A 9,640-nucleotide genomic window follows, 5' to 3' on the forward strand; every position below is an offset into this window, starting at 1 on the left:
AACATCTTCAAAATTCATGTGGTTATAGCATACATTTATACTTCATTCTTTTGTGTGATTAATATTCTATTACATGTATGCACCACAGTTTATTCATTCATCTGTTGACGGATATTTGCGTTGTTTCCACCTTTTTACTACTACTGAATAGCGCTAAGTACTTTTCTGCAATGATTTGAGTACCTGTTCTTAATTTGGGGGTAATATACCTAGGAGTGGAATTCTTGGGTCATATGGACATCTTTGAGAAGAGCAGGAATTGGACTTTTAAACAATGCCTCCAGGAAATTTGTTTTTTTTCCCCAAAGGAAATGGCAGAAATTTCAGAAAATTGAGTGGGAGGATTTGGGGGTGATAGTACAATGTGCTACGTAAATGTATTAATTCAAGCTAGTGTTCGTAGTGGAGAACCCCACTCCAGTACTCTTGCCTGGAAAATCGCATGGACAGAGGAGCCTGGTGGGCTGCAGTCCATGGGGTCGCTAAGAGACACGACTGAGCGACTTCACTTTCATGCATTGGAGAAGGAAATGGCAACTCACTCCAGTTGTTCTTGTCTGGAGAATCCCAGGGACGGGGGAGCCTGGTGGGCTGCCGTTTGTGGGGTCGCACAGAGTCGGACACGACTGAAGCGACGCAGCAGCAGCAGCAGTGTTCGTAGTGCACATCTACCGTGTCACATCTTAAATAAGAACCAGATTCAGGATTTTGGATTCCAAGCCCAGCTATTTAGTTGCTTGTCTTGTTCCACAATATTGTCCACCAGTCTACGGAAGCAAGCAAGGTAGCCACGAAGGTAGTGCTGAAAACCTAGAAACTAGAGGTAGACGACTACAAATTTTCGGGAAAAGCAGCACCTTTCTTCCCTAGAACGAAGACCAGAGAAATTCATTGCGAGTTTCTGGTTTCATGGTCACCTCTTATGAAAGGGAACATCAGTGGAATTCGATATACCACACTTTATAGAGAATTCTTTTCTAAGGGTGTGTGCGTGCGTGTGAGAGTCGCTCAGTCGTGTCCGACTCTTTGCGACCCCATGAACTATAGCCTGCCAGGCTCCTCTGTCCATGGAATTCTCCAGGCAACAATACTGGAGTGGGTTACCATTTCTTTCTCCATTTTCTTAGGGTGCTCGTAGACAATTGTTTGGAGACCGCAAAGGACAGCTAAGGGAAAAGAGAAATGCCATGTAAATCTTATTCCAGGATTCAGGAGAATTGCCTCTATGGAAGCCAAAGGGACCAATACGGTCTAAGAATTTTAACAAGATGGTGGCTGGGACGGGGCCGCTCTATCTTTCCGGGTGAAACTCTATGGCAGAGTAGAGGCGCACAGTTTTAGAGAAGTGAAGCTGAGATGGGTGGTAACTCGACCACACTAGCGCGCGGGGAAGAGTGAAGCGGAAAGAGCTCTCTCGCGCATGTCTGGAACGGGGGAGCAGGGGGAGAGGGATGGGTTTTGCGACAAGGGGCCCACCCCACAGTACAAGTTTTCTGAAACGTGTGAGTCTTTCAAGTCCAGCTAAAGTCGAGGTGGGGCGTTTCCTAAGACGCATGCGTTCTAGACAAGACCAGCGATACAGTGGCGTGGTCTTTTCAACGCCTGGCGTACAGACGACGTCTGAGGTGGAAGGGGCGTTCAGCATTCCCAACACGCATGCGCCTTGAGGACGAGGCGTTTCCTTCAGAGGGTGTGGAGTGTAGGACTCTTTATCGCGCAGGCGCAAGGATTGTCCGGTAGGGCTGGTGGTCTAACACGGGGAGGGCAGAGGAGGTAGAAGGGATTAAAAAACCGGATGCGCCTGCGCGTTGCCTACTGGTGGGACGAACTTAGGATTTGTGAGGGGCGGGTTCACGTATGCGCGTCATTGGATGGGTAGGTGGGAGGGAGGGTGGAGAGCAGGGAGTATCTGTGCGCTTGCGCAGTGCGGGGGTGGAGGGCGGAGGAGATAGATAGCACGCTTGCGCGGCTGTCACAGGGCTGCTTGGTTGGTCAGTGGGGAGTCGGCGCCTGCGTACTAAGACCCGTGTGCAGCAGCGGCGGCGGCGGTAGAGGCGGCGGCGGCGGCGGCGGCAGCGGCAGCGGCAGTGGGCTCGGAGGCAGCGGTTGGGCTCGCGGCGAGCGGACGGGGTCGAGTCAGTGCGTTCGCGCGAGGTGAGAGCGGGCAGCGCGCGCGTGCGCGGAACCTTGACTTGGGCCTGGGAGTAGAGATGGAACTGCGCGAGGGTCGGGGAGGGGGCAGAGGGGAGCTGCGGCTCCGCCGCACGGGGTTCCGTCTGCGAGCCGCGCGAGGTACGGAGATACTTAGGCGCGCGACCCGGTTGGCGCGCGAGGTGACGGTTGGGGCTGGTCGGGTGACGTTGGAGCGACGCAGGGCGGGGGACGGCGAGCCGCGAGGCCGCCACGCGGGAGAGGCCGCCGGGCGGCCACGCCAGGGCGAGAGCCGGGGGCCAAATCGGCCCGCCGGGGTAAGGGTACCTGCGCCGTTGTGAACCGGGAGCCGCGAGGCCACGTGAGGTGGGGGAGGGGGCTGTTCGGTGAGAGGGCATGGGGGGGGGGTTGGCGGCTGGCGGGGGGGGGGGGGAGGGGAGGCGGCGTGGCTCCGGCCTGGCGCGGCCTTTGAGGAGGGGGCAGGCTGCAGTACCGGAAATGCCCCCTACGGGAGGCTGTCCTCGGGGTCGGAGGCCGCATGGCCGAAGGTGGACGGGGGCCGCATGGCAGCGCGGGGACCCCTCCCCCCAGGTCCCGGCCACCGGAAGCCCCGGGCGGCCACATGGTGGGCGGGAGCCGGCAACCCACGGCGCGGAGAGAGCTGGTCTTCGCAGGCGCCTAAGGGAGCTTGGAATTTTGAGGAGTGGGAGAGGCCGGAGGCCCGGATCAGGATCACCTCGGAGAGCCCGCTGTGGGCATATGTTACGGCTCCCCCCACCTCATGGATCTTTGGAGCTTTCCCCCTAGCCCTCCTGTGAAGTGAGGCGGCCAGCCAGGTGTAAGTGGCGCTCGTCCGTGCTGGGAGGCCAGAGAAATGGGGAAACGGAGGGCAATTGGACGGGAGCCCAACTCTTCTCGGACGTGCCGACGGCGCCTTAAAGTCCCAGGCAGATGAGTTACCCGCTGTGATAGGTGCTCTTCACCTTGTCACTGTTCTGTCGTGGTGTCTGACCTGAGAGTGCCTGGTTTTAGGGTCTTTAACTCTGCTAGCCTAGTATAATTCATACTACTCACTACTACCAGCCTTTTGCTTTCATTTTATTGTCATTCACCACTCCCCACTCCCCCACTTTGTACTGACTGTACAGGCCGGGCCTGAAAAGCCGACAGGACTGATGCATCCTGGGAAAAGTGGGAGGGCCCTTGAGAGGCTGGGTTCCTGGGTTCCCTTTGGGAAACCAGAGGTGTTTGGCAGGGAGATCAGTTAGAAAACAACTTTGCTTTCTCCCTCTCGGCTGCATCTGCAAATGCATGTTGGAGAGGCGGGAATCCCCCAAAGCGGCCTTGTGGTTTCCTGTACCAATGACGGGCTCTTGTGTGGATAGAGTGGGGGGGGTGTAACAGAGACGGGTGGGGCTCCCAGTCCTCCGGTCTCCACCCCCTCCCCCCCTACATTAGCCCCGCCTTTTTGCTGGCTCATAGCTGCTCACCTAATTATAGCCCTGGTTATGTGTGGGGAACAGGGGTGGTTGGTTTCAGTGGCAAGTAACACCTGAGTCCTCCCTCGACCAAGAATTAGGCCTTTGCCCATATCAGAGATTTGGGATCCTAAATTCCTGGAGCTTTTGGTATTTCAAGCCACTCTTTTAGTTTTCATATGGGGTGGGGATCCAGCTTATCTCCACTGCCATACACACCAGTTCTTCGTATTTTTGATCTAATCAGCATTTAGTCTAGAAGCTATTTTACGTGGGTAAAGGGATAAAGTGCTGGGGGAAAAAATGAAGCAATGTTTCTAGAGTGGAGTGGGATGGATTGGAGACCGTATTAATTCTTTCGTCACTGACCCTAGTTCTCTTCTTGACTCTAGTTGGAATCGTAGCCTCTTAAAATGGCAGATGATTTGGACTTCGAGACAGGAGATGCAGGGGCCTCAGCCACCTTCCCGATGCAGTGCTCAGCATTACGTAAGAATGGCTTCGTGGTGCTCAAAGGCCGGCCATGTAAGATTGTGGAGATGTCAACTTCTAAGACCGGCAAGCACGGCCATGCCAAGGTTAGAATTTCATTTCTGTACCTTGCTTTCCCCACCTGCTGTCGTCAGTGCTAGCCCTCTATCTTATTTAGCTCTTGTATTACTTATTACCATCTGGCTCCTGGTGGTCAGTACTCAGCCTTGGACACCTTTTTCAACTATTGCACCAGCCTTCAGCTTCCTCCTCGGTTACCCTCCTGTGCCCCAACATCCTTGGAGCCCCTTCCTTTCTCCATTTTTGTGTGTCTCCAATTTTTCTTCGTGGTCCTCTATGCTCTGGCTGTTCAGTTGCTCTGTTCTTTTTCCTGGCCTTTGCTTTTTGTATTTGTCTGTCTGAGTCTTTGTAGGTGCTCTTGTTTCCATTAGTTTGTCCATGTTTTCTCCAGTCCTAACATAAAATGCACCCCTCCCCTGGCAGGGCACCAGTGCACATCTCTGCACCTCTGTACATCACTGCTCCACTCTCCAGGTCCAGCTTTCCCATCACATCTCTGATGCAAGGTCAGAGTGCCTCTACCTGCCCCCTCTTCTTGGAGCCCGCTTGCTTACTTGGTCAGCATTTTCCTTACAGCTTTCCTTGTAACTTCAGACTCCCCACTTCCCCCCCACCCAAAACTTCAACCTGATTCATCTTTGAATTTCCTCTGCTTTTGTTCCTTAATCATTTTTTCTGTTTTCTATTGACTTGGCATTTGTCATGGGTTACCTCCAAATGTCTAGATCATTCTTTCTGGTTTCCTTATTTCCTATATGTATAATTCTGCTTTCTCCCAACTCCTTTTTATTTTCAGCTCTTATTCCTTCCTGTTTTTGAACTCTTTTCTTCCTACCTTCCAAGTTCTCGGCCTTTTATGCTGATGTCAATAAAAGGTCTTGTAAACTTTTACCTAGGTTCCTCCTACTCCCCTAGAATCTTGGTCTCTTGTTAACGTTTTGATAGCTTGAGGTAACTGACTGCTCCAAGGCTGCCCTACAACCTCACCTGTGTGGTCAGCTGCAATTTCAGTGGTGGTCTTTTGGCCTCAGGCTCTTTTTAGAGCCCTTTAGTGAGCCTTTTAGTGTTTTCCTTTTTGAGTTGATTGGTTCAATTCCAACTCTTCTTTGTCCTGACAACCTAGTGTGACTTCCCCCCACCCAGCCAGGGATCTCCTCCATCCTCGAGTATAATTGGATTTCTCTTTGATGTGATGTAGGTCCATCTGGTTGGTATTGACATCTTCACTGGGAAGAAATACGAAGATATCTGCCCATCAACTCATAATATGGATGTCCCCAACATCAAAAGGAACGATTTTCAGGTATGTAGGTGCCATGATTGTAGGTGGGTTAGTAGTAGCAGTTGGCAGGGGTGGGGGCGGGCAGTAGAAGTTGATACTGACCAAAGACCTTGTGCTGAGAGAAGGGAGATGGGCAAGAGAGGGTATTCGGTGTTAGCTGTTTGCCACCCTAGTTTGCCCATCACACCCTTCATCCTCAGGCTACTTGGGCCTATCTTCAGCTTTCTTCTCTGTCTGCCCCTAGCTGATTGGCATCCAGGATGGATACCTATCACTCCTCCAAGACAGCGGGGAGGTGCGAGAGGACCTCCGTCTGCCTGAGGGAGACCTTGGCAAGGAGATTGAGCAGAAATACGACTGTGGAGAAGAGATTCTGGTATGGTGCTCCCAAGTTTGTACCCAGCTTTGTTCTTTGTGCTTCTTCCCCTGCTTTGCACTCAGACATGACTCCCCTTCCCTGTGCTTTCCCAGATCACGGTGCTGTCCGCCATGACAGAGGAGGCGGCTGTTGCAATCAAGGCCATGGCAAAATAACTGGCTCCCAGGTGAGTGTGACTCCCCCCTTTCACATACTTTATCTCCATCAAACAGCTAGATTAGCCTTAATGGCTTATTTTCTGCCTCCTAGCATGGTCCTGCCCCCTCACCCTTTTCCCCTGTGAAGGTTTACCCTGTCTTACCTGGTTTCTCTCTCTTACCCAGGGTGGCTGTGGTGGCAGCAGTGATCCTCCAGCCTGCAGAGGCGCCCCCCCCCCCCCCCCCCCAGCCTGGCCCAGCTCTGGCCTGGCCCTTGGCTGGACTCCTCCTACACGATTTATTTGACGTTTTATTTTGGTTTCCCCTACCCCTTCAATCTGTCGGGGAGCCCCTGCCCTTCACCCTGCTCCCTTGGCCAGGAGTGAGTGCACCATGGCCTTGGTGAAGCTGCCCTCCTCTTCTCCCCTCGCACTACAACCCTGGTGGGGGAGACGGGGTGGGTGCTGCTTGTGGTTTAGTTTTTTTTTTTTTTTTTTTTTTAATTCAATCTGGAATCAGAAAGCTGTGGATTCTGGCAAATGGTCCTTGTGCCCTTCCCCAATTCTTACCTAATCTGACCCCTTATTTCCTCCATAGCCCTCTATCCCAAGCACCACCCCCACAGACTGGGGACCAGCCCCCTCCCCTGCCTATGTCTCTCCCCATCTAAAGATGGGGAGGGAAGAGGAGGAGAGGGGAGGGGACATGCCCCCTCCTCAGGCATCTGGGAGGGCCCTGCTCCCATGGGCTTCATCCTTTCCTGCGGGCTCTCTCCCCGACACATTTGTTAAAATCAAACCTGAATAAAACTACAAGTTTAATATGAAGTCCCCAACTCAGCTGCTTTTTCTAATTAAATGGGTATTTATTTGGAAATCTGAAGAGTACAGGTTGAATGAACTCTGCTGCTGAGTTCATTACAACCAACCCTGCTGTCACTCTGTGATTCCTGCCAGCCACTGCCCACCCTCTAAACAGTCCAGTGGGAGGCAACACAGACAGCAGCCAGGGGCAGTGGCAGGTAGATTTTATTGGCCTGGTACTGGGACACGGGGGATCCTCCCCAAGGGCAGAGGTTGGGGCCAAGGCTGAAGATAAATTTGATGGTCACTTGTGGTAGAATCGTGGGTTCTGGCTGTGCTGGATGAAGGGGAGCCGAGGGCCAGGCTGGCTGGTGGTTGCAAAGCCCGACTGGCAGCAGTGATGAAAGGAGGGCTTTGTCAGTGTGCACACCCTCCTGTCTACTCCACACCAGAGAGCCACCCCAGGGAGGGGAAGGGAAAACAGGGTGGGGGTCGTCTATCCCACCCAATGCTGTTTCCCTGCAATGCAGGGATTCTGAGGGGCTTGATCACCACCCTTACCTTTCCTGCTGGTTGCATCTGCACAGGGAGCTGGGGTGAGGCCAGGAGTCCAGGGGCGGGATGCAGAGCTTGGGGATGCATGGGACGCAGGGAGGACTGCAGAGAACAGTGTCAGCAACTGAGGCAGCCTGAGGCTCCCCTTAGCATAGGCAGCCCTTGACTTTTCAAGGCTCTACTCACTGAGTCAGAGAAGCCAGTCTGCTGGTTAGCATGTTCCATCTGCTTTTGTAAGGACAGGGCACCACCAGGCTGGAGAAACCCTAGGTGGGGAAGGAGGAGTGTGAAGTGAGTAGAGAATGGGGAAAGGAGAAAGGCAGGACGCATGGAACTGGGCCCCAGCACGGGGTGTTCCCATCACCTGTCTGGGTGGGCTGAAAGTGGCTGTGCACGGCGTAGGGCTGTGGCTGTGGCTGAGACAGGTACTGCACTGCAGGAAACGCGGAAGGTGCTGAGGAAGGCAGGAGACCATTAGAACCTCCTTGTAGCCTGTTCAACACTCCTCGCTTTGGGTCTTGAGGAAAATTCCTCTTCCCACCTCACCTCTGAGCTGCTGACTAGGACTGTAGGCAGGCTGCGTGGGTCCATAGTGAGGTGGGGGTTGAGCAGTCCCATAGGCACCACCTGGGCTACCTTGGAATTGCCCATGTTCCGGGGTCCCTGCGAAAGCAGCTGCTGAGCCGACGTAGTGCCGGGTCTAAGAAGGAAGGATGAGAACTCACTGCCTGTAAACTCCATGAAGCAGAAATTCAAGTGACTGCACCCCCATTCCCCCTATTCAGGATGTAGACACACTCAAAACTTGAGTGCTGGCTGGTGAAGATGCTAGGGTCTGGGTGGAAGTAGGAAAAAAAATTCAGCCTAGACACCCAATCTTCCTGCTCTTACCGTAAGCACCTGGGGTCCAAACATCTGTTTGGCTCTGTCAGCTGCCATGAGGGTGCCTGGGCGATTGTGTCCTCCAGGGCTCCCTAGAAAGGGAGAGGGGTGCTTCACGATGTTGCAACTCCCAGGAGGGCCCATTCTGACCAGTAGTTTCTTAACCCTCACCCTGCATGCTAAGGAGGTGAGTTCCGGTGTGAACTGTCAGGCCTTGCTGGTATGCTGCTGATGTCAGAGTGGTCAGGTCACTGGAGCGAAAGGAAAGCAGGTCAAAGACAAGTCTGTCGTGTCCCCACCCCCACACACTCCCCTTCCCATATGCCATTAAACACTGATCTTTTGTTACCTGATCCCTGTTACACTTTGGCCTCGATTTTATTTTTAGCTCTTTAATCTCACCTCTGCTCTTTTCGCCTCCGTTTTTCTTCCTCATGTAAAACTTTCTTGAGCTGCAGGAAAAGCTGATGCTTCTCTTCCTGTAGAGCTAAAAGCTTCTCCTGCAACTTCAAGATCTGGGGAGGGGGAGAGAAGATGAAAGCAGGAGAGCCAAGAGACGAAAGAAGGGAGAGATGGAGGAACTGCTTACTTGTTCCTTGGTCTCCTCTAGTGACATTCTTTCTTCCATCTCCTTTTTCTTTCTTCTCTCTTGCTCTTCCTTCATCTTCTGTTCCATCATCTTGTCCACTTCTTCCTCCTCTGGAATAAGAGGCAGAATGGGCAAGCAGGGTGTTAAAATATTAGAACATTAAGAACTGAAGACCAGCAAAAACTGGTTATTCCAGTGCTCTGGAACAGGCTTCATCACTGTTGGGGGCTGGAACGGGGAGGTTTATTAGGTGCTCTCCAAGGTCCTTCCCAGCTCCAGGCGTGGCCTGTTTAATTCCCACCACCATCACCACGGGGCTAGCTATCCCTCTGGCTTCGGCCGCCATGCACTGGTCTGCTCATGGGTGGGGGTCACCGTGGACCGCGGTGCGCCCGAACCGTGCGTCCTCCCGTTTTGGGCCCGGCTCACCCTGCCGCTTGCGTTCTCGCTCCATCATGATGTGTCGGTGCAACGCCCTGGCCATGGCGTTGGACAGCTTCGGACGCTCCAGAAGCGCAGGCATGGTGCTGCTGGGGACGCTCGGGCCGTGAGCGCCCGGCTCTGTCGCTGGCTGCCAGACCTCCGGCCGGGCCTGCGGGGAGGCGGCAGCTCAGTGGGAGCGCGCCGGGTCCAGGCGGAAGCCGCCGCCCGCCGCCCGCCGCCCCAGTCACGTGTCGGCCGCCCGGCCGGGCCCGCAGCGCGGCACTTTCGCGTGCGCGGGCCTGGGTCTCGGCATCCGCGCTCCCGCCCCTGCCCGCCACCCGGGCTCCTGCCCCACCCTACCCGCCTTATCGTCGCTTTCTCTGTGGCCTCCCGAGCGGCAGGGCCGCGG

General features: G+C 54.2%; 2 protein-coding genes across 7 annotated transcripts; one reads left to right on the forward strand and one right to left on the reverse strand.

The window, feature by feature from the left end:
• The first annotated feature begins 1,665 nt into the window (after positions 1-1,665).
• Positions 1,666-6,806, forward strand: EIF5A (eukaryotic translation initiation factor 5A). 5 transcript variants are annotated; one of them, XM_015458612.3, is made up of 6 exons: positions 1,666-1,736; positions 4,022-4,207; positions 5,380-5,484; positions 5,708-5,839; positions 5,935-6,008; positions 6,166-6,806. In XM_015458612.3, exons 2-5 carry the CDS (start codon positions 4,043-4,045, stop codon positions 5,995-5,997), a joined length of 465 nt encoding a protein of 154 aa, XP_015314098.1. In that variant the 5' UTR covers positions 1,666-1,736; positions 4,022-4,042; the 3' UTR covers positions 5,998-6,008; positions 6,166-6,806.
• On the reverse strand, positions 6,454-9,622 carry GPS2 (G protein pathway suppressor 2). Of its 2 annotated transcripts, none has more exons than XM_005220227.5 (11): positions 9,596-9,622; positions 9,238-9,400; positions 8,809-8,918; positions 8,622-8,734; positions 8,391-8,470; positions 8,229-8,311; positions 7,884-8,037; positions 7,702-7,791; positions 7,524-7,603; positions 7,344-7,439; positions 6,454-7,170 (listed from the first exon to the last, which is right to left on the reverse strand). In XM_005220227.5, exons 2-11 carry the CDS (start codon positions 9,329-9,331, stop codon positions 7,087-7,089), a joined length of 984 nt encoding a protein of 327 aa, XP_005220284.1. In that variant the 5' UTR covers positions 9,332-9,400; positions 9,596-9,622; the 3' UTR covers positions 6,454-7,086.
• Positions 9,623-9,640: the final 18 nt, after the last annotated feature.

Source organism: Bos taurus, chromosome 19 (genome assembly GCF_002263795.3).
Source record: "Bos taurus isolate L1 Dominette 01449 registration number 42190680 breed Hereford chromosome 19, ARS-UCD2.0, whole genome shotgun sequence".
Taxonomy (NCBI): Eukaryota; Metazoa; Chordata; class Mammalia; order Artiodactyla; family Bovidae; genus Bos; species Bos taurus.

What these genes read in the sequence shown, in the direction of transcription:
- GPS2 (XM_005220227.5), bottom strand. Translation starts at nt 9,331, where the DNA reads ATGCCTGCGCTTCTGGAGCGTCCGAAGCTGTCCAACGCCATGGCCAGG. An exon ending in TAGAGGAGACCAAGGAACAA is followed by an intron (nt 8,735 to 8,808) that starts GTAAGCAGTTCC and finishes CCCCCTCCCCAG; the next exon opens with ATCTTGAAGTTGCAGGAGAA. An exon ending in TTGGACCCCAGGTGCTTACG is followed by an intron (nt 8,038 to 8,228) that starts GTAAGAGCAGGA and finishes CTTCCTTCTTAG; the next exon opens with ACCCGGCACTACGTCGGCTC.
- EIF5A (XM_015458612.3), top strand. Translation starts at nt 4,043, where the DNA reads ATGGCAGATGATTTGGACTTCGAGACAGGAGATGCAGGGGCCTCAGCC. An exon ending in GCAAGCACGGCCATGCCAAG is followed by an intron (nt 4,208 to 5,379) that starts GTTAGAATTTCA and finishes GATGTGATGTAG; the next exon opens with GTCCATCTGGTTGGTATTGA. An exon ending in TCAAAAGGAACGATTTTCAG is followed by an intron (nt 5,485 to 5,707) that starts GTATGTAGGTGC and finishes GTCTGCCCCTAG; the next exon opens with CTGATTGGCATCCAGGATGG.